Below are 23,792 nucleotides of genomic sequence, written 5' to 3' on the forward strand. Positions count from 1 at the left end.
GCGAAATGGACATAAGGGCTATCAATGAACTTCCAAGCTACCTAAATCTATATCCAGATTTGAAAATGCAAGATATTTTCATGAAAGTTTGTTTGAACACGATCCCCACGAGACTGACTGGCGAAAATGTTGTCGCTTCTGCCTCAACCAAGAATAGCAAGAAACACTGCACCACATCATTATGGTGTGCCCGGTACTTGCCCAAAAGAGAACTCTTTGGAGAATATTTTAAGATATCGGCACAACAAATGGACACAGAAACCAGATGGTCAAAGATCCTAGTCGTCAAAGACAAAAAACTAATATACACAATTGCCCACTTCTTAACCAACATGCTGGATCTCAACAAGCCTCGGACCGGACTATTCATCCCTGTGACTTTGCTATCCTTTTATTGTTTTTTTTTTTTGTTTGCCTATTAGATCTTTCCAAATGTTAGTAATCTGAAAACATAAGACGACTCACAATATCAAAACTGACAAATGAAGTTTCATATGTAAACTACCATTTTAAATTAAAAAAAATGTAAACAATAAATAAATAGACTAGGTACTAGGAATCAAGTGTGGAGGGAACAGGGGCCTAGAAATGATGCGGCTTAAGAGGGTCCTGCAGGGCATTGCATCGAAGCCAAGCCGTAAACTCTATATAATAATGATAATGTCGACAGCGCTGGTGTTGGCGCGTAAATGGAAAACAAAAGACCACCCCCCACCCCACAAGATCACGAATGGGTCGCAAACATTTGGTCAATAGTCGCATATGGAGTGGCTTACATAATCTATACAAGGGGTGCGGTCGGAGGGAACCACATGTTGAATTATGTTGGTTTAAAATACAAATAAAAATCTATTGGAAAAAAGGGAAACTGTTAGGAGGAAGAAACAATGGTTAACAAGTTTCTCAAACAGGTAAGTACTTTTGAACCCCCAATGCAATGTAGATTAACCCTTTCCCAGCTGCACAAGTAAAGAATGTATGACTTTTGGAGGGACAGATCAAAACACAAAGTCAGAGGTAGGAAAACCAATGTTAATTGAGCAAAGTCTAGGGGAGCTGATGTTCTTCTTGAAAGTAAGTAAAAAGTCTTAGAGTTTTTGTTGAAAAAGATATCACTGTTGGGCCACAAGCTGGGAAGCTTGTGAAAGGCAGAGCTGCAAGCAACTCTACAAAAGGCAGTAAATGCAAGTCTCAACTGAGAGCAAGCAAACTATACAGAAAGAGGTAAGTACCCCTACATTTAGAGTACCTTAGGTCAGAAGAAATTTGTTCCAGCTGGCTTCTGTTCCTGTTCATGTATGGCAGACCCTGTTGTTCTTGGGCCTCAGTCGTGGGGACAAGAGGGAGGGCGTCTGGGGACTCCTGCACTACAGTTTGAAGGTCAGCGGCAGCAATGGGCAAAGTTCAGATCAGCTGCACTTCAGGGTTTCAACTTCTCGCAAATAGCACAACCGCAGTTCTTGGACATCTTGTGGGCTTTACTTACTTTCTTCGCAGGCCCAGCACTCTGTTGGGGTGGCTCAGGCTTGGTTAGTCCTGCTTCTAGGGAGTCCGGGGGGGGGGGGGGGGGTTGGGGGGGAATCTTCCTGGAGATCGGGTCTGGCTTAAAAAAGATGCACTCGATTCTGGTGTTCCTCTCCCTGACACTCGGTTCCTGCAGCAGCAATGAAAGTGCAGCCAGCTTCAAGAGAATTTCCAGATGAGTTCGTCTTGGGGTCGATTGGTCCCACCAACCCAAGGGGAGAAGTCGTCCTTTGCAGGGCTTCTCTAGTCGAGGCAAATTTGGAGCTTAAGCACTGCCGAGGGGCTTCACCGGGCAAACCACCGGTCCAGGAGTTGCAGCAAGCTTCTCCTCCAAGTTCTTCATCGGATTCCTTCATCCAGTGGACGACTTTGCCTTCCAAGAAAAAGACCTTGCCTTTTATGCATTCATTTGCAGCCTAGCTGTCACTCACACAGCAGGGTGGCTGTCCTCCAAGGACAGCCAGCCGGCCAATCACTTTTGGATGCATTCCTGTAAGCAAGGAGACCATGCACAGGGAGTTTCAGGAACCTCCCTCGCTTCCTGCCCTGCCAGACACGCTGGAGCCAGAGGCGGGCTTCACCAGTGAATCCAACCAAAGACAAAAACGAACAAAGGGACCAAACCTGGTTTGGCGCGCAGAGTAAATCTCAAGATGGACCTTTACAACAAGGCATGTAAAAAGAAGACCGGGCCATTTTGACAAAATGGGCACCCATGGGTGCTTTACTGCAGCTGCGAACGCAGCCCGTGGTAAAAACACACAATGGTAGGAAAAAGTAAACCACTGCCACCAGCCATTAATTGTAGAAAGGGTAACATAAAAATGTTACATGAGAAAGTAAGACAAAGGGGATACTAAGTAACACCTGCAGCACTATGAAAGATAGTGTGAACTGGGTCTACAAAGTTACAAAAGGCAAGTAAAGTCAAGTTTACTTTACTGCTCTTGGAAACAGTAGTTTAACCAAGAGAAGGTATTTAAACCTTTGGGAAATCTGAAAGACTTCCCTGTGCCACTGCACTGAGGGTGCTGTGTGTCGCAACATAAAAAGAGGATGCCTATGGAGTTTGTCAGACTCCAAAACCGAAAGAAACTGTGTTCAAATCAAAGAAAAATACATGAGAGAGTAGGAAAAATGTCTCACTCTCTTCCAGGAGAAGAGCTGGCGGTCTAAGGTAGAAGGGAATTATCACATTTCTGATAATTCTCCCTAACAAACTCCCCGATCCCACACTACAGCTTCTGGTTTGCCACAGCTAGGAGGGTGTCAGTGTTAGCCTGTCACAGATGCAGCCGAGCGTTGAGGTAACACCTCCTGCCGGAAGACTCGATGGCCTTGTCCTCTTGGGACAAACAGCTGTCGGCAGCCCACAGCTGTGGGAGATGAATGGGAGGAGGGCTTTAAATACAAAGATGCCGCTGCCACCATCACTAAAAAAGTGTGGTTGAGGGTGGGACCCCAGGAGGACTGGCTGCCCATCCAATAGCCAAAACCAGCAGTTCAGTTTCTTGTTCACTTGGGCGTTGGCCAGAGGCTTCTCCCAGACCTTTTTAGCCACAGAAAGGACGTCTTTCTGAAGGAGGATGCCGAGGGGCTTGTGGCGTGTAGGACCACGACTTCCACCAACACTTCTGCCTCTTGAGGACCTGACTCGAATGGGGAACCTCCCCCTGCCATCCCCCTCCCCTGCCGACCGCCCTAGCCGCCACCGCACCCTCCCAAAACAAAAAAGAAAATAAACGAAAAATCTGCAGGGCCTTGAAGACTCATGAAACGCTTTCACCAAATCCTCATCACGCGCGTCATCCCCGGGCCCCTTTTTTCCCCAGAAGGGAATCGGATCTTGCAGCTGAGGAGTCAGAGGGGTTCCCCGCCATGTTCAGCTCCCGGAGGCGGCTGAGCATAGACAAGCGACTGCGTAGGGGGAGGAGTTGGTGGAATCTAAGGCAGTGGCGGGGCATGGACAGGAGATACAACAGGCTGTGGTACCGAGACCCCCACAGGGACTGGAAGAGGACCCAGGAGGGAGCCTTGAAGGCACAACCTGCGGGACCCATTCCTTGAGGAGCCTGGACATCTGAGGGGAGTGCATGAGGAGGAAGCACTCAAAGAAGCGATCTTCACAGGCCGTCGCGACCCTCCACTGTGCTGGGACTTCTTTCCTGATCGAAGCGCAGAGGAACATGAGAGGGGCATCCGAACGGCAGGGAGGCATAGTGGTAAACCTGCCGGAACCACCTGCCTGAGCCGTGGGGCCCCGACACCACTCCCTGAAGGAAAAGGACTAGAACCACCCTGGGTGGTCCACTCTGAAGGCGATGGGACCACCTGAGGCCTAGAGTCAGAATCCAAGATGGCTGCTGGTCAAGCAGGCTCTTCCACATGCTCGTTTGCCATTTTGGGGACTTGCCCTGGGCAGGAGGGCGCGAAGATCCTGCACTTTGTGCAGGATCTGACATAGTCGAGGACTGTTTGTGCCCTCTGAAGCAGAAGCACTGACCTCAGAGGGCTCCGGTAGGCCTAGGGCCCTCAGCCAGCAGGCTTCTAGTCAAATCTCCTTGCGTCACAACCTCAGCGGTGGCTCCGGTAGGCTGTAAGTCCTCAGCTGGGGAGCTGGTAGTTTTATGGGCCCATGCCTCAGGCTGCCACCTGAATCAGAGCTCAAAAGCCCCTTGAACCCCGGTGCAGAAGTTGAGGAGCTGGAGCGCTGCTTGGTGTATCAGCCGAAAGAGCCCCGGGGCCCCTCGGCTTGGGTGCCGGTAGACTTAATGGCCTTGGGTCTGCCGTTAGTACCAGATTCCAAGGAACTCTTTCCAGAAGGAGGCCCCAGGGAGGATTCTCTGGGTTGGGGGGCCTTGGAGAACAAAGGACCAACCTTCACATGACCTGAGGTTCTGGCGACAAAGTCCTTTAGATGACCAGGTGGTGAAGAATGGAAGATCACTCTCCAGTGGGAAAGACGATACTTGAGGATCGGTGACCAAGAGAGCTGCAAGCCACACACGCATCCCAGCGGTGGTCGGGCCCCAGGTACTCCATGCAGAGAGCATGGAGGTCTGAGGCCAGGAACAACCCATCAGAGGATGCGCATCTCGTGAAGCCTCCTGCAGCTGGCATGCACCCGGGGAGGCAAGACTCTGAAGGGAGATGAAAAAATTCAATAAACCAAAGAAGGGGGGAGCACGTGGAAGGCTGAAAAAGAATGCGCCTAGCTGCCAGGTCTGACGCTTCCATGTGGAAAAAGCGGTGAGGCGCCAGAGGGCGGGGCATCAGGGGCGTTCCGGGGCCGCGCCTACGTGCACTATGCTAAATTTAAAGGGGTCGCTAATTTTTTGGTGCCAAAGGTTCCAGTACCATCCCCATGTTGGGGGACGCCCACAGGGATTGAGGAAAGGGGGCGGAACATATAAGTGTTTACTGGTCTTCGGTCGAGCACTGGGTGTTTTGTTTTTCTTTGGAACAAGCAAATACACATAATAAATACCCTTTCACCTCTGATATTGGGACAAGTTCTATGGCTCCCTTTTCCAGTATGTCTGTACTTCAGCTTATAAAATCTGTTGATGTTCCAACTGTATTCTCCTGTGTGCTGGCAGAGGATTGCATGGTTGTTCTAGAAATTCCACCCAATAGCAGTCTGATTGTTGACAACACCCACTTGTCCGACATGATACCATATGTGGGCAGGTGATGTTAGAAGACTTCCTACCGGGGTGACATAGGAAGGGACCTGAAACGGGGATTGTGCTGAGGGTGTGGCCAAAACCTCTAGTGGCTTGGCCTCTACCCTTGCTACGGGCCCTTCTGAATTCGCCCCCCTCGGAACCATCTAGAAAAAGAGGGCCGACGTTGGCTTTAGTACTTGGTTTGTAAGCCAAGTACTGGAACCTTGGACCTGAGGTACAGCTGGACTGCTCTTCTTGGGTAGCTTTGGCCATGAAATACCCTTGGTGCAGATGCCATGCCGAAGGGTAGTACTTTGAACTGATAATGCTTGTTTTGTATCATAAATCTGAGGTATTTTCTGTGCGCTGGCAACATTGAAATATGAAAGTATGCATCTGTGTTAGCAGTGGGATTACTTCCTGCATTGTGACCATGCAGAACTTTTGTGGCTTTACAAACTTGTTCGCTGGGTGCAGATCTAGAACAGGGCGCATGGTTAGATCCTTTTTGGGTACAAGGAAGTACACTGAATAAATACCTTCTTTTACCTGTGTCAGAGGTACAGTTTCTATGGCTCCTTTCTCCGGTAGTGTTTCTACTTCCTGCACAAGAATGGAAAGAGGGTCTGGTGTCAGTCGTCTTGCTCGTGGAGGTCTGAATGTTGGGGACCAGTTGAACTCTATACAGTACCCGTGGGCCACAGTTTTTAGCACCCACTGGTCTGTAGTTATCTACTCCCATGCCTGAAGAAACTATGTTAGCCGGCCCCTGACTAGGGAGGCATGGGAGGGGACCTGAATCTTTGTGTCATTTTGAGCCTAACGCCATGGGGCTTCTGGGGGTAGAGATCCAGCCTCTTCCTTTGCCACGGCTTTGACCACTTTGGGGATATGGGGTGATGTATCCACGATTTCCCTGTGTAGAATTCCAAATGTTTCCCGATGAGTATTGTTGCTGAGGGAAGCGTTGGCCACGAAAAAGCCATTTGGACCCAGATCCTCTTCTTGTAGATGGTCTTTGTGTAATCTGGTCCAGTGTTTTTAAGGTGTCATGCTCCTTTTTTGCGGTTTTGAGGGCCTCATCTACCGCCTTCCCAAACAGGTTGGCTTCTTCCACGGGTTTGTTTAATAGTGACGCTTGCGTGTCTGGCTTAAATCCAGAGTTCCATAGCCAAGCATGTCTTTAGCAGTGTGCCCTGAGCCAGGGATCAACAAGCCGTTTCGGTGGAATCCAAAGTATTCTTAAGAATGCTCTGCTTCACCTGTCTACCTTCAGAGATAGTGGCGAGGAGACGAGTACGTAGGGGTTGGGGAACCTCCTGTATGCCTTCCTGTAGTAAAGCCTGCTGGGCATCGGAGTAGCTGGCCAACAAGGTATTATTGTTGGCAAAGCGCGTTGAGAACGTGGCCGCAACCATGATCTGTTTTCCATGACCGTAAAGTAGTTTACCTTCCTTATCACGGGGTGCCTCGCCGGTTGACAAAGGGACCCCTGCCCGCTTTTGCGTAGTAGTCACCACCAGGGAGTCTGGGGTGGGATGACCTCTGATATAAAGAGGGTCTGATGGAGAAGGGCAAAAGTTTTTCTATTCGCGGGTTGACACCTCTTGCGAGAGCAGGTGTCGATAAGGATGGCGGCAGACATTTCTTAATTGAATTGAGGAGGGGATTGGCCTGGCTGGCCAGTGGTTTTCCCTCAACGATGTGTTAGGCAGAAACCTGTGCAGTTCCCTTAGGGACCACTGCAAAAGGCTTAAGACTACAGGTGTTGGCAGTAAACCCAATTGGTAGCAGTCTGTACCACCCAGATATACCTGGTAGCTGTGGCTGAGCAGCCAGACTTCTCTCAAGAAGAGTTAGACAGTATATAGAGTATACACGATAGGTACCAAAATACAGTAGCACAAGCAAATACCGACCAGAGCTTTGGTATCAAAGTATATAATTATTTAAAGACACTTCTAGAAACACTCCAGCACTATTATTGTAAGCAAGTTCAAAACACAGTCACTATTAATATATATACATCCCTTATTCCTTATTAGACAAGTCTTAGTTACCACTTATTTTCAGACAGAGGTGAGCGCTTAACTAAAGATGGCACTCTAATAAGTTATCAAAAAAAGGGAGGGAAAAGGCAGAGATTAGGAAAGCACAAACCACTAATACTTTAGAAGCACCCAGCAAGGCAGGAAAGTCAAAGTCTACTTGTGAGCAAACAGTTCAGAGGCCAGGCTCCCTTTTAGAGAGCGTAGAACACCAATGCGCCCAAGATCACACAGTTTAAGAGGCTTGAAAAGTCTTGCAGAGAGTTCAGAAAGGAATTCGTTCAGCTCAGAAAAGTTCAGTTAGCCAGCCTAGGGCCAACCCAAGTGGTAAGTTGAGGATTTAAGAAACACCCTACACAGACCGTTGCGAGGGAGGCCAGGCGGACACAGTACCTTGAAAGCGGAGAGGATCCTCCAGCGGGGGCAGTTGGTCCTGGCAGCGGGTGCAAGTCGCTTCGTCGTCCAGAGGAAGAGAAGATCTCGACGTGGAGGAAAGCTGAAGGTCGTTGCACTGCCAGGGAAGAAACCAGCCGCAGAGTTCTCCGGTTAAAAGGTACTTCCCTTTTATTCGCGGTAGTGGTAAAACGTGGTATCCCGGTTGCCGGGGTACTTGGCACAGGCAAGGCGGCCACGAGATGATCCGAGAAGGCGAAAAGGCGGGCAAACTGGTTATCCCGACCAGACAAGTACCCCCATCAAAGGAAGAAGACTCTAATGGATGAAGATCTCCTCTGTCGTTGGAAGAAGTGGTGAGGCGGTACAGCAGGGCTCCACCGGTGGTGTCGTCGTTGCAGGTCGGCTCAGCTTCTCCCTCTTCGGATTCTTTGGTCCTGTGGCGACTTCTGAAGTTCCAGTCCCCAAAGCCCTGCTTTTATGCAGAAAACCCCCATTCATCAGTCCTAGCTGTCACTCAAACATGCTAAGTGGTGAGCCGGGCGGCTCACCACTGGGCCAATCACACAAGAGTGCGACTTGAGTTGCCGAGGCAACTCAGTCCAGGGTGCCTAAACCCCCCCCTCCCACACATCCTGTAGACCCAGACAGAGTGGCACCACTTTGGAGGCTTCTGTGGAGAAGCCCGCCAAAAAGTGGAACAAAGGGCTCGACTTGGGTTTGAGTTACAGAGGCGAACACAAACACCATTTTAAAACCGAGTCCTGGCAAAAAGACCCAACCGGGGAATAAAAAATTAAACCCCTAAAATCCAGCAAAGCTGCTGGGGGACTCACTAGGTTTGGGAAATTAGCCTTAACAGAGAATTCTCCCTAACAGGATGTCTTCCACGAAGTCCGCTTTGGGGACCCCCTCATCCATAGCAATCTTAAAATGATCAACTGCTTTACGTAACATTACGTTAAGTCAATCGGTCATCCATGGCGATGGTTGTTGCCTAGTGGGAGTGGACTGAGGAAGAGTCCAGGCACAGGACACATGATCTTGATGATCCGGGGATTGCCATGGCTGGGGGTCACCCACATCTGGGCCTTCTTCCCAGCCCTCTATAGGCTCATGCATGTCCTCAGGTTGATGAATTCCTCATCCTGGGTATCAGCAAGAATTTCATCCTCCGTTAGGTCGTAATTGTATATATCCTCTTCTAAAGAGGGTTCAAAAAGTCTTGGAAACATAGCTTTGGGGCCGACAGGTCTCTCATCCCTTGGTCTCCTTGGTGTGTGTTCTGAACAGGAAACAAACCTGTCCAGCCTTTCCATACAGTTCTCAAACTTTTCTTTAGTCCAAACCGAGGACCTAGAATGGTCTAGGAGGTGGAAAAGTGTCTTGATCGTGTTCATCCGACGAAAAGTATTGAGATTTTCGTCTCACCGGCGAGAATAGTCCTTTGCCCTCGGAGATCTCCTCCTGGGGTACCGATGGAGGCGAGACGTCTCTGTGCTTATTCGACTTATGGGTGGGGTCTGGTACCCGCCCCTTAGGCCATCCTTGTACCTCGACTGATCCATGGGCCTTTCCGTGGGCCTCGCCGCATCCCCGGCCTACCGCTTCTGAGAATCGGCGGCGACAATCCTGGCTAAGGTGCCGGCAACGTCCTCCGCGGTGGGGAGGAGCATAGCTTCATCCTGCAAGGGGGTCCTCTTCGCTGGTGTCGGGGCTTTGTCCTCAAGCGTTGCCTTTTTCGACGATGCCGGGGCCTTGTCTTGCGAGACCGCCTTCTTCGGCGGAACCGGCACCCTATCGTCGCCGGACGCCTTCTTGGGATGCGTCTCGGTGGAACCTGATATATTGGGGATAGCGCCCTTTGTTTTTTCGATTGCCCAGTCGCTAGGTGCAATTGCAGCTGCAGAGGGGGCTGTCGATCCTGAAGGTCGGTGGGTGCCGCCGGAGCTTCCAGTATACCCTTTGGCACTGAAGTCTTCGCCGAACTGGCCAAAGATTGACTTGGGTTTGTGTGCTTTGTGCGGTGTACATGTTCGTCTTTGTCACCGGGGTGACACTTCCCCATAGCAGTGCCTAAGCCGTGCCTAGCGGGGCCGGGGTCAGACGACACAGAACGCAAGCGTTCCATCGAAAGGTCAACAACCTCCGGTTCGGAGGTACGATCGTTACTCTCGCCGTGGTCACATTCGGTGGCTGCGGCAGCGGGAGAAAATTCGGCCTTTGACATACCGTAGGCCGCCCACCGCTTGACTCTACGATCCTTTAATGTCTTTGGACGGAGGCGCTTACAAGCCGCGCATCCTTCCTCCTTGTGATCGAGCAGCAAGCACCGGTTACACTGTCTGTGCAATCTTTCCAATGGAATTTGCTCCTACAATTAGGGCAAAACCTAAATGGAGTCCTCTCCATAGCTGAGGATGGGTAGAGTGACAAAGACCGAAAGGGAAAGAGGAAGGAAAGGGAAAGGCATTCTCAATTTGTATAGAAATGCCCCCCCCACCCCACTCTCCCTACTGTATAGGCCGGCGAAAGGGCCGGCCACATGGTCGGCAGCGCCGACTGGATCACCGTCCATCCAATTCTTGAAGGTCTTCGGCAGAGGTCTGTAACAGCCGTCGAAAACAAGGGATGGATAGGGTGATATGGATATTTTTTATAATTATTCGACCAAAGGTCGCTGGGACAATAAGCTAAGTCTTTGACATGCTCTGCATCAAGTCGACCAGTATGCTGGGCGGAAAAAAACAATCTGAGGGACCTCGACGCGTGAGGGATTTTGGGTACACTACACGTCACGTAGGGATAGTGTTAGGCACGTCCTCGTCGACGTCCCCTTTCGATTCTCGAAAGAAAAGATGCAATACTCCGTGGTTACAACTGGATGTCTGACCACATGCACTGCATGTGATTCTAAGCAGATTAACCAACATCAGAAAATAGTTTTCACTTGAGTGCTCTTCTAGTGGGCAACAGTAGTATACACCACGCCCTTATCTCCTGAAGTCGTTTTTCTCCTCAGTCTTGTGTAAAGATGGATATTAAGAATCAATTCCTTACAAATAATTACAAAATGAGTGTGGGATAATGGTTCAATAAAGAAAGAAGTGTTCACAAATAATAAGTCAGGAAGTGATTGTCTCCCTTCCACAAGATTTGAGCACAGGACAAGGTGGATCACCTGATCATGGCACAAACTCGAGCTTTCCCAGCACGAGTCGACAGTTCCATACCAGCTATCCGGTTCTTCGATGGTTAAGTCTCTTTCCAAGAAAGGTTGCTTGCCTTCGAGGGCCTGATGCTTTCAACAAACAAGTTCTGCTCACACATATTTTGGGTGAAAGCTTCACCACTGGGTCCCCCTCCTCCGGGCACAGACCCCTTTCCAGTCGTATTCAACAAAACTAAACAGTTCCTTCTTCTCAATGAACTTTAGGTGATGACTTTTCACCTCTGGATCTCCCTCAGCCAGGCTCAGACCAAACTGATGACAAGTGGGCACTTCCCTTCCCCCTGCCTTGCAATACTTCTTGCTTTCCCAAATCTCAATGTCTTTTTAAAAACACATTTACGGGCTTAGCCCCTGGTTGCCAGCTTCCCTCTGCCAGCTTCACTCTCGCTGACCTCTTCGATATACAGTTCATCTACTAATTTTCACCATGTGGGATTCACTTCCCTTAGCTTTCGCACTCATCTGCCAGTGAAAGACTTTCGACGGTACAGAGGATTTCTTTTATCCAGTTTATGGACAGGAGTCGCCCCAGGTCTACCAATGATAATGATTGGCACCATTCAAACTGGCAGGAGCCTTACAATCATGGCAGATGTGGTCCACACATCTGCCCAGCAAAGAACAAGTTAGTTACTCTCTTACCTGGTAATGTTCTTTCGATGGGATGGTCCGACGACGTTTTCCATATCTATGACTAATCACCAGAGCTGTGCTGCTTCGCAATATCTTCGGCGTCTGCGTCCTGCGTCGATGACGTCGATACGCCGCCCTCGAGAACCTCTTCCGGCGGCCGACGTCACTGGATGTTATAAGTAGGACGCACGACGCCCGTAGCTTCAGTTGTAGTTTTTTCCCCCAGAACATGTGGCACCAGTCTTCTGCCAGTCTGACCACACAAAGCCTTGCGGAAACGTAAGCTGCGTAAGCTGCAATCGCATAAGAAATTCTGTAGCGGGTTAGGGAGGGAGCAATATGGAATACATCGTCGGACCATCCCATCGAAAGAAAGTTACCAGGTAAGAGTAACTTGTTCGAGGGGATTGGGTCCTCCGACGTATTCCATATCTATGACAGACTCCCAAAGCACTACCAATGCAAGGAGGTGGGAAAAGAATTTAGAAAACAGAAATTTAGAATGCCCAATCAAACTGCGGAGTAAAGGACTGCCTTGCCAAAGGCCAAATCCTGCCCACGGATGGAATCGAGGGAGTAGCGACGTACAAAAGTATGTACCAAAGCCAAGGGGGCTGCATCACAGATGTTACGAATAGGAACCCCCCTCTGTAGGGCAGTAGAGGCAGCCATACCCCTGGTAGAATGGGCCCGTAAGCCGACCGTTGGGTCATTACCTGCCAAGCGGTAACAGCCAAAATAATCCCGCGAGAAAGTCTGTTTCGTCACAGCTTGTCCCAAACGCTTTCCAGCGTAACCAATGAAGAGTTGATCGTCCCGGGATATGCGTGAAATAGAAAAGCCTAACGCTCTCCTAGAATCAAGCCTATGGAGCCTCTCCTCTTCCTTACCAGGATGTGGAGGAGGATAAAACGCTGGAAGAACAACCTTCTGGCTTAAATGAAATTCCGACACCACCTTCGGAAGAAAGGAAGGACGAACTCCTAGGACAACCCTGTCCTTATGAAACACAATGAAGGGTGGCTTAACTGAAAGTGCCTGTAACTCACTCACTTAGCGAGCGGAAGTGACCGCAACCAAAAATACAGTTTTAAGAGTTAACAGTCTCAAAGGGCATGAATGCAAAGGCTCAAACGGAGCACCCATCAAGAACTTGAGAACAAGGTTCAAATCCCAACCGGGCACCAGGAAAGGTGACGGAGAGAACATATTAGTGAGCCCTTTCAGAAACTGAGAAATTAAAGGAATTTTAAAATAGGAACACTCTTCAGACGAGCGCTTAAATATGGACAGCGCTGCCAGGTAACCTTTAACGGTACCCACTTGCAGGCCCCTGTGGGCCAAAGAAAGCAAAAAAGACAGAACCATGGGAATGTCACATGCAAAAGGATCCACATTCTTAACCCTGCACCAGTCGCATAACTTACGGCAACGGTACAGGGACTTTGTTGCTGGCCGTCTGGCCGAGAGCAACACCTCCATCACGTCTTCAGGGAGGTCCCAATCCATATACCTCAACCTTTCAGAAACCAAGCGTGAAGGTTGAGAGATCTGACCTCTGGATGGAGAACCTGACCCTCCTCCCGTGAGAGCAGATCATCTCGGTAGGGAAGACGACATGGAGGGCAGATGGGCCCACGCCGGAGCAATGAGGATCATCCGGGAACCAAACCTCCGTAACCTCCACAGTACTTGCAGGATGACGGGGACTGGAGGAAACGCATACAGCAGTGGGAATGACCACTCCACCACGAACACGTCTCCTAAGTCTCCTTTTGGAGGGAATTCCTGCGAGCAGAACCTCTCGCATTCCCGGTTGACACTGGAGGCGAAGAGATCCACTTGAGGGGTCCCCCACATGGCGAAAGATCTCCAGGAGAATCTCCTGAGCCAACTCCCACTCGTGAGAGATCGCGCTCTGCTTAATCAGAGCATCCGCCGTCTCGTTTTCGTCTCCGGCCAGATGAACTGCCGAGATCTAAACTTCCTGCTGGATTGCCCAGAACAAGAGCTGCATCGCCTCCCTGCACAGAGGAAGTGACCCTGCCCCCCCGCACCCCTTTTGTTGAGGTAGTGCATGGCCACCGTGTTGTCCGTCAGGATCAGGACATTCTTCCCTCGCACAGTCGGCAGAAAAGCCTTCAGGGCTAGTCTGAAGGCCCTCAGCTCCAACAGATTGATTTGGAGTCTGGAGTCCGCCGGAGACCAACGACCGCTGACTGTCAACTCGTTGGCATGAGCTCCCCATCCCGTGAGGGATGTGTCCGTCACGATTGTCACCTCCGGCCAGGGTAGCCAAAATGGAGCCCCCCATCAGATTGTCTTCGACGGCCTACCACAGAAGGTCCTGGGCGACCGAGGATGGCACCTGAACAGGGTCAGAGATCCTGCCGGCGGACTGAGACCACTGGAGCTTGAGTGCCCATTGCAAAGATCTCATCCACAACCTGGCCTCTGGCACCAGAAGAATGCAGGATGCCATTAGGCCGAGCAATCTCAAGAACTCGAACGCTGGGAGATTCTGTGCAAGCTGAAACTTGTGCACCATCTGCAGAATGTGAGGAGCCCTCACCTGGGGAGGAAAACACTGCCCCAGGGACGTGTCGAGCACTGCTCCGATGTACTGCAGCCTCTGAGTTGGTGTCAGATGGGACTTCTTTAAGTTGAGGGAGAAGCCCAGCTTGTGGAGGGAGTGGCAGGTGACCGACTGATGATCCAGGACTTGCTCTGGAGAGCGCGCCCTGATCATCCAATCGTCCAGGTAGGGGTAGACGTGAATCCCCCCTTTCCTGAGGTACGCTGCCACCACTACCATGAGCTTGGTGAAGACCCTTGGGGCAGAGGTCAATTCGAACGGCAGGACCCAAAACTGAAAGTGCGAGTCGCCAACCGCGAACCTCAGGTACTTCTTGTGCTTTGGATGTATCAGCATATGAAAATAAGCGTCCTTGAGGTCAAGAGACACCAACCAGTCCTGAAGTTGAAGGGCCTGGAGGACTTGAGAGCGAGTTAACCATCTTGAATTTGTCCTTCCTGAGGAGTTTGTTCAAACCGCGCAAGTCCATGATGGGTCTCAATCCCCTGTCTTTCTTGGAAATCAAAAAATAAGGGGAATACCATCCCTTGTTCCTCTCCACTACAGGCACCAGTTCTATGGCGCCTTTTTCCAGCAGAGATTGAATTTCCTACGCAAGGAGCGGATCCGGACTCTTCAAAGAGAGATTCCCAGGTGGATTGTCTTGAGGCCTCTTCCGGAAAGGAAGACAGTAGCCGTGGGTTATGATCTCCAGAACCCACACATCTGAAGTAATGGCGCGCCACTCTGCAAGATGCTGCACCAGCCTTCCCCACACCAGCGAACCATGGGACATGGCCTCATGACTCAGCTGAAGCGGCTGCGGCGTTGCCCGAGGGCAAAGAAGCAACAGCCCGAGCGGCCTTGGCACCTTGAGTACCTTGTTTTCCACCTCTGGCACTCCTACAGTGGCCCCTTTGACTGGCAGCTCCTCTCGCTTTACCAAAGGACGAGTAATAACGAAAGGAACCTCCCCTCCATTGCTGTCTCCGAGGATGAAAAAGCGGAGGTTGACGAACTGCAGTGCCCAACGACTTCGCTGCAGCTTTGGAGGTCTGCAACCTCTCAAGGCTCTCGTCAGCCTTGCTGCCAAAAAGATGTTCCCCCGTCAAAGGGCATGTTGAGGAGCCGGGCCTGCACATCAGGAGAAAAGCCCGACTTCCGCAGCCACGCAAACCTGCCTATCACGGTGCTCGCCGCCATGGACCGGCTGACGCAATCTGCCATGTCCAAACCAGACTGAACGGCCTCACACATGGCGTCCTTACCATCCTGAACCATGACAAGGAAACCATTCCCTTCGGGAATATAATCAGCCGCTAAGGAAACAGTTCCACAGAGTGTGCGTGAAACGTGACAAGACACATACATAGTTGGCCGTCTGAAGCACCACATCCCCTGAAGAAAATTTCTTCACCCATTCATCAAAACGCTTGTCGTCCCTATCAGGAGGGATGGTAGAATACGACGCCTGCTTTGCCGGGGCCGTAGCCGCCTGCACCACCAAACCCTCCGGAGTGGGGTGCTTGGTCAAGTACCAGGGTCGCTACTGTCTGGGTGGTATTTTCGCGGCAAAGACTTGTCCACTGCCGGAAGACTCTCCGGAGCAGTCCAAGCTGCCGCCACCCTCCTCTGTAGAGCCATATGGAACGGCAGTACCGGGTCAGTTGGTGGACCTTGGTCGAGGATATCCGAAAGGTCATCCTGAAGAAACTCCCCTGGGGGAGCAGACCATCCCAAGTACTCTGTGACCCTGGACATAAGGCGCCGGTAGGAGGAATTGGCATGAGTGCCAGGCTCAGGCCTACAAAACTCCACCTCCGGAGAGGTGTCCAGCCCACTGGCATCATGCAGGGATTGCCGCAGGTCTTTAATTTGGCTTTGGCCCGAGAAAATCTCGTCCGGTACCGTATCCGGAACCATGCCATCATCAGAGCCCTCATCCACCTCCGAAATAAAATCAAGCTGGCGGAAAGAAGGCACAGAATGGGGAACAAAGCCATGCTGGCCTTTGCCAGAGCCTTTCTAGGCGGTTCCACTGAGCCCCGGGGAATCCCCGTCGAAACAGCCTCCAAAGGCGTCGAGTCAATCGGCGTCGACATTGAACGCGATGGCGCCGACACAGTCCTCGAGGCCGAGGCCCAGAGTGTGTCCCTCGACAGCCGGGGCACCGACGGCTTCTTCGAAGGCAGGGCCTCGAAAGAGTCCGTCGACTACCTCGGCACCACCTGTGTCGACGTCCTCTTTGAAGACACCACAGCTTCACACGGTCTTGAGCGCGTCGAGGACCGGGACCTGGAACGGACATGCCGAGAAAGATTCCCCTTGTCCGAGCGGGACCTCTCCCGCGAATCGTGACAACCACCCGAGATCGAAGGCGTGCGAGCAGTGTCTCTCGACCGATCACGACCGACCCCACTCGGAGGCATGGACGGACCAGTGCCCTGCGATTCGAGAATCGCCAACATTTTCTTCCCGAAGGAAGGCCATTCCTCCGGCATCGCATGCTTGGCGGGGTAAGCGACCCGCCGACGGGCGGAGACCTCGGAAGAGGACGGGGAAGAGAACCGATGACAGCGCTTCCATGGAGTGCCTCGAAGAGGCAGAGGAGTGGTGGGACCGACTCCAGGACAGAGACCCACTGGACTTCGACAACGACGCGGAGAGTCGCCTCTCGAATCGTCCGTCCAAAGCCCCGCAGACCTCGACTTCCGTGGCTTAGACACCTTACCTACTGATAACTTCTTGCGCTCCCGCAAGGCTTTTGACGTGAGCGACTGGCAGTCGACAGTCATCCGTGTCATGGTCCTCCCCGAGGCACCAGAGGCAGGCGTCGTGCGAGTCCGTAACCGACATCTTGGACCCACAGTCCCCGCACTTCTTAAAGCCCGGACGCGGTGTGGAAGACGAGGTAGACATCTTCACGAAGAAAGTACTTCACAATACGAAACAGATTCGAAGAACCGAGAAAGAACAGGAACTCCAAAGAGTCGAGGCGCGCCGAGATCTCTGAAGCAAACACGTTCGTGGAAAAAACGGAACTCAGGCCACGGGCATCATGCGTCCTACTTATAACATCCAGTGACGTCGGCCGTCGGAGGAGGTCCTTGAGGGCGGCGTATCGACGTCATCGACACAGACGCCAAATATTTTCCGAAGCAGCACAGCTGTGGTGATTACCGTCAGATATGGAATACGTCGGAGGACCCAATCCCCTCGAAAGACACTCTGGCTCGGATGTGGAATGGATCCAGACAGTCAGCCCCCCACATCTGGTCATACACAGAGCACCACGTTGTCTGAGAAAGCAGGAGCTTTGCAGGGAAAGCGTCTTCCATATATGGCAATTCCAGAACAGTGAGGGCAGGAAGAAGTACAAAACGGACAAAAGACTGGTGGTAAACTCTTGGCACAGCCATTTTTAGTACATGGTACACTTTATGGCTTTATGCGGTAAAATGCAATGGTGTGCGAGTAAAAAGTAAAAAAAACGCTTGTATAATATCCGCTGCCAACAGCCAATCCTGGACACATTGCAACTGTAACCATAACATAACAAAAGAATACGGGTAAAAAGAGAAGGCTTCAGAGTATTCTGCACTTTAAGGTGACATGTGGAGCATAAGAAAAATAAAAAGTTAAAGAAAAAAAGGATTATGGGGTACAGGGTACCCCAGAAACGATAGTCTTAGCGTCTGTTCAGTTTCACCATAAAAGTGAGCAAAAAGCAAAGGCAGTAAAGTGCAGGCTTCTACATCCAAAACGTCCAATCGGGAAGCGGACAATAGCAAAATAATAGGATGTACCATAGAATTCCATGTGTGGAAAGCAGCAGAAATGAAAGCTTTAAGCACCTCGATAGAGTTTGGCTAGACCCAAGTGTCAATTACCCTAAGGCGGGTTCTCAGAACACTCGAAAATAGGCTGGTTCTCAAAAGCAATCCAACAGTATGCAAGCACATGAAATCCTGATAAATCCAGGGAAATACATTTTTTTTTATTTTTATTTTTTTTAAATACAGGCTCGTGTGAATGTGAAAATGCTAACAAGCCAACACTCCTAGGAGAGCAGAGCCGTCAGAGAACCCATGCCTTATACAATTTTTCAATGTCTGCTCTCTGCCGTGCAAGATAAATTCCGTGCCATGTTTATAATTCTCACGACTGTAGAGGAAAGCAGAGAACCAAAACAGCAATGCCGAATATTTTAATTAGTAAACGGCTTTGTAGACTTGCAAGTTAATTAAATCCAACATTTTCAAAAACATTATAATAATGTTAAAAGATAAAGAATTACCTCCATCTCAGAGTCCTGTTCTAAGGATTCTAACTTTTGCTGCAATACTCTCATTACTTGCACCCAACACTCATTGGCATCCTTTAAAAAAAGTATAGCAAAAACAAAAACTGTGTAAAAGTTTAATATCACAACTGTGGGTAATAAAACAAATTTTGGCAAACATTTTAATTAACAATCCAGAAACATGCACACTGGGTCAGCTAAATGGAAAAGACAAATCCACGATTTACTATAATAACCAGGTTACTCAGGTTAAAGACTCCAATCAAGCAGTCACACTAAGTCAGTGCCTTGTCTGGGACTGCTCAAGGGAAGCCCTTAATTATATATTTTTATGTCCAGTTTGTGTACTCTGGATGACAACCCTTATATAACACCCCTCTCTTAGAATCCCACTGACCCCACTGAGCCAAGAAGTAAGTTTGTTTTGCAAATTTAAAAGGTTTGAGAATATATATATAGCACTTTTATAATAAATTAATAATTGATATCACACTTGTGAATATGAGCAGTAATCAGCAATAGGTAATCCTACAATAGCACAGTTCTGGTGACTTATGACTAGGAACAGGGGAATAAGGTATCAGAGAATGCTTTATGGTTTCAAGGAGATGCAAAGATGAATAAAAAACAATACAGAAATAAACTTGATATGATTTCAGCAAAAGATAATGTGATCACTTTTTCTTTGACAATTCACTCCCCCCCTATACAATGTAAGGAGATGGAAGTAACACGCAAAATTCTCAGGAAAACACACAAATGCAATACAAAGTTCCAGTTCCCCCCAGCGAGCTTAGAGGAAAACAGGTATGATTTTAAACATAGACAAAATCCTTTTAAAGGTGGTGGCAATGAAGTGAAAAATATACTCAAATTGCTTTTAATTCCCTATAGGAGGTTCAGGGTGAGTGATAGCTACTTTAAATTAGTTTAGGATCACTTTAGCAATGCTCTATGAATGATTGTCAGGTTGCAAACGAATTTCAGCAAAGGAAAGCAAGGAGCAGCTATTTTGACACGTGAAGAAGTTTGAGCCAAATCGCAAATCGCTGCCCTTTTTACGAGTGCGTCGAGCACGATTACGGAATAAGTATAATGAGTCGGTTCTGGGTTCGTTGGAAAGCCCAGAATCCTAGCTTTAGAATGACAGTTAAATTTTGTTCGTAGGACAAACGGTTCAAGAGATACGGACGATTTAGTGGAGGTAGATTTTCAGAATTGAAGTTACAGTTTCAGAATGACAGATGCGCTTTGGAAGGTTTTGAATCAACAGGATGGACACGATTTCTGATGATGCAGTTCTAATAGGTTAAAATAGTTTGAATTAGATTATTTTAAACTAAGAGATTGTGTTTTTTCACAGTCCTAAGGATACTCACTCCTAATTTTGGCAGGACTGGGACTCGTTACGGATCTGGTCAGGTTTGGACTGCGGTTCTCTCGCCACGGACGGTCTCTGCCTGGTTCTGCTCACAGCGATCTCTGGTCTCTCTGGATAATTCTGCCTTCTGGGTCTGTCAGGCACCGGTTCTGCTCGCAGCGGTCTGGTCTGGGTACAGCTCTGCTTTCTGGTCTAGTCTGTGGTTCTGGATTCAGCACTGCTTTCTGGGTACTGGCACAGGGTACTAGCCAGAATCAGACAGCTCAGCTCGGCTGTTGGAATAGTTTGGTTTGGTTGCTAGGTTTTGAAGGCCTGCTGATGGGAGTTCAGCTGTTGGGTTCTAGAGTTCTTGGAGTTTTGTTCTGGAGTCAGGAGTCTCTGGATGTGAAGTCTGGATGTGAAGTTGTCTGTCAAAATGCTCCGCAGAAAGTGAAAAAGAAAGAATCCCTACCTGGCTTCCAGTGGCTCTTTTTATGTATTTTGAAAATGAGTGGGTCGGCTAATTCTGCATGCCCAACCCTCTCAAGATTTGATAGGTCAAAGGATTCTTTGGTCCCTGATTTGAGAAAGTATAGTGTGTCAGAGTGATGTCAGCCATTTACGATCTATTGAAGAAACGCCCCTTTGCTTTTACCTTAGAAATCATTTTTCGTAACTACACATATTTCCCAGATACACAGTTTGACATAACGAACATATTACAGTTTACTTAAGGTACATTCTGGCCCAACTCTCCTGGGGGCTTGCATTAAAAAATGACAACTTATTTTCGTTTTTAGTTGATTTACCAATATCGGACGTTTACCAAAAATGGCACACATGTATACCGCCTTTCTACCCATATTCCATTAATTTACTAGGTTTCTAGCATAAACACAGTGTCTGTAGTATTAATAATTAGCAGGGTTTTGGCTCAGAACATCACAGAGCGACCAGCCTAGTTTTGAACTGGGAGTGAATGTGTCAATTTAAAGATCCCAAAGTTGTACATTTCTGTCACCTGGTTACAATTAGTTATCAGTGTTTTTATAAAACATATTTGCCTTCAATTCAATTCAGTGTTTGGGTCCGCCCCCAGAAACTTGGGTGTCAGGGATCACATGTCTCTTCTGCCAGGCAGAGCTCTGTTTACAGTCCACACCCAAATTAACATACCCCATTCAATTGCAAGAGTCTATAGTGTCGGCTGAGGTCAGCAGTCCAGGGGGCCACTCTGCATTTGGTTAGCATGTCCATGTGATCTCCTGGCTTCTTGTGTGTAGTTCTGAGGTGAGAAGGTTTCCCAGCCTCTTGCAATGTTAATTGAATCAGCCTGTCTTCAGGGAACAGCAGGGGTTTACATTTTCAATTAACCAAAAAGGCTTTGAAGTTTCCAGCTGTCTCAGGAGGCTGGGAACTCCTGAAGTAAAGTTCTTCTGTCAGAGTTTAGACCGCTAGCGCCGGCTTGTGTCCAAAGCTGGTATTGCACCTATTTTTTTTTAGGAGTTGTCTTGAATTTGACAGGAGGATTTTGCTTGACAACTCTAATCCTTGCTGCCATTGTTTTGATGGGCATCCTTACAGTAGAGTGGTGATGTGGAACCCCACCCCTCAAGAAGGTTGAATCTTTAGAGTGGTCTTGTGCCCCTGATTTTAGCAACTTGTTGACATCAATTAAAAACGGATTTTGAACAAATTGAAATGGACATTTTGAGCTTGCACTTCAGAGAAACAGCAGTGATTTCAAGGCGCTTTTGATCTAACAGGCACTGCTATTTTTCCTTTGGAACCACCTTTCACCCCTGGCGCTTCCGGTCCATCACGCTTGCACTGGTGGGTGGCAGGTTAGGCGACCATTTTGGTGTGTGCAAAACTGCGCGGTTCTCCTGGTTCTGGGATAGAATGATGGGCGGCGACAGCTCAATCCCCACATCTACCCAATCTATTGATTTAGTTTTGTTCTGGGCTAATAATTCAACATGGGTCAAAACCCTTGACACTCACCGTAGTGACCACCTTACTCCTAGTCCATAGTCCCCTTTCCTCCATACTTCTGGGGGGACATTCGTCCGTCCTGTGGGACAGGACCAGAGCCCTTTGTAAAAACATCAAAATTTTGCAAAAATGTTTGTCCTTCCTCTCTTTTACGCGGGGTACGGCACGCGGCCGTAACCCCGCCCATCTTGGCTCCGCCCCGCGCATCGCTCATCAGTCCTTTTCTATCGCCAGGTCAGAGACCTTTAAGCAATAATAGAGGAGCCTTATTAGAGGGGACGGCGGGCGGGCGTATGGAGGAAAGGGGATTATGGACTAGGAGTAAGGTGGTCACTACGGTGAGTAACCTGGTTATACTCCTACATCCCCTTTCCTCCATACTTATGGGAGATTCCCAAGCACTCCTCACAGGAACTACAGGTGGATGGAAAGCCCCGTATTGAAAAAGGTTCTCCAGCACAGCCTGGCCAAACTGAGCGTCAGATCTGAAGCTCAGGTCTAGACAATGTTTACAAAAACGCTGATGGGGAGGCCCATGTTGCCGCTTTTGCGATGGTCTCCCAGGGGGGACATTTCTGAAAAGCAACTGCAGCTGCCTTGCCCCGCACCAGCTGTGCATAAATTCCTTTAGGAGGCTGCAGACCTTGGACAGTGTAAGACTCCGTAATACAGGCAGCAACCCATTTGGAGATAGTTGCCTTAGAGGCCTGTCTACCTTGTGGATTACCAAAGGTCACCAACAGTTGAGAAGAGCTCCTAAATTCAGATGTTCTGTCCAGATAGAACTTAAGAGACCTTCTAACATCCAAAAAATGCAGAACTCTTTCTGCTTCTGAAGCTGGGTTTGGAAAGAAGACCAGCAGGGAGATTGACTGATTCAGATGGAAATCAGAGACCACCTTTGGCAGGAAAGAAGGATTTGTCCGTAGGACCACCTTATCCTTGTGGAAAACCAAGAAGGGATGCTCCACCGACAGAGCTTGGAGCTCACTCACACGCCTTGCTGAAGTAATGGCGACCAAAAACGACACCTTCCACGAAAGGTGCTTAAGGTCCACCGTGGCCATTGGTTCGAATGGTTTATGATGGTACGCTGTGAGGACCACATTCAGATCCCACGTTGGGTGCGGCTTTGCGAACCGGAGGATAAAGACGCGTCAAACCCACAAAGTGTCTCCTAATCACTGGATTTGACAGTGAATAACAGCACTGGTCCATTGATAGGTAGGCTGCTAGCGCCGAAAGCAAGTTCTGCATGACAGAACATGAATGCCCGATTCTGCTAGGTGAGTCACGAAGGACAGTACCGTGTCAATCGTAGCCACCCTGGGGTCCAGCTGTTTGGCTAAGCACCAGTGACAGAACCGAAGCCACTTGCTCTTATACTGAGACCTTGTCGAAGGCTTCCTGGCTGCCTGAATTATTTGCATGTTATCAGCAGACAGGTTGAGATGCTCCAAAGATCTGAACTCAGGCACCATGCCGCCAGGCTAAACGATTGTGGGGAGAGGGGTGCCACAGCTGTCGATCCCTCTGGTGAAGCAGATCGGGATTCACCGGTAGCCCGATCGGTGCACACATTAACAGCTGTTGATGTTCTGAGAGCCAGAACCTGGCCAGCCACCACAGGGCTATGAGCAGAAGAGAACAGTTCACCGTGTTCCTCAGCTTGCAGATCGTCCGATGAATCAGAGGCAGAGGCGGGAAAGCATAGGCCCTCATGTTGTACCAAGGAATCTCGAGAGCATCCTCCAGAGAGGAGGCTCCCAGACCATTTCTGGAGGCATACAGAGGAAGTTTCTTGTTTGCCAATGTTGCGAAGAGGTCCACTTCCGGAGTGCCCCAACACAGGAATATCCATGAGAGGATCTCCACCTTCAATTCCCACTCGTAGCTGACCATTGTTCGCCGACTGAGGGCATCTGCCGTGACATTCAGCTGGCCCGGGATGCGTACTGCTACCAACCAGACACCATGACAAACCGCCTATTCCCAAATCTGGATGGTCAGGTCCACAAGAGGAGGAGACTAGGCGTCCCCCTGCTTGTTGATGTAATACAT

At 49.4% G+C, this 23,792-nt stretch overlaps 1 protein-coding gene across 2 annotated transcripts in view; it reads right to left on the reverse strand.

The window, feature by feature from the left end:
• The window catches only part of USP14 (ubiquitin specific peptidase 14), a 991,689-nt gene that overhangs the window by 647,482 nt on the left and 320,415 nt on the right, over positions 1-23,792 (reverse strand). For both annotated transcript variants that reach the window (XM_069620879.1, XM_069620880.1), the window contains exon 8: positions 18,371-18,451. In XM_069620879.1, coding sequence (XP_069476980.1) covers positions 18,371-18,451 — 81 coding nt within the window. The remainder of the gene's footprint in view (positions 1-18,370; positions 18,452-23,792) is intronic.

The sequence above is a fragment of the Ambystoma mexicanum genome, chromosome 5q (assembly GCF_040938575.1).
Source record: "Ambystoma mexicanum isolate Mex_15411 chromosome 5q, UKY_AmexF1_1, whole genome shotgun sequence".
Taxonomy (NCBI): domain Eukaryota; kingdom Metazoa; phylum Chordata; class Amphibia; order Caudata; family Ambystomatidae; genus Ambystoma; species Ambystoma mexicanum.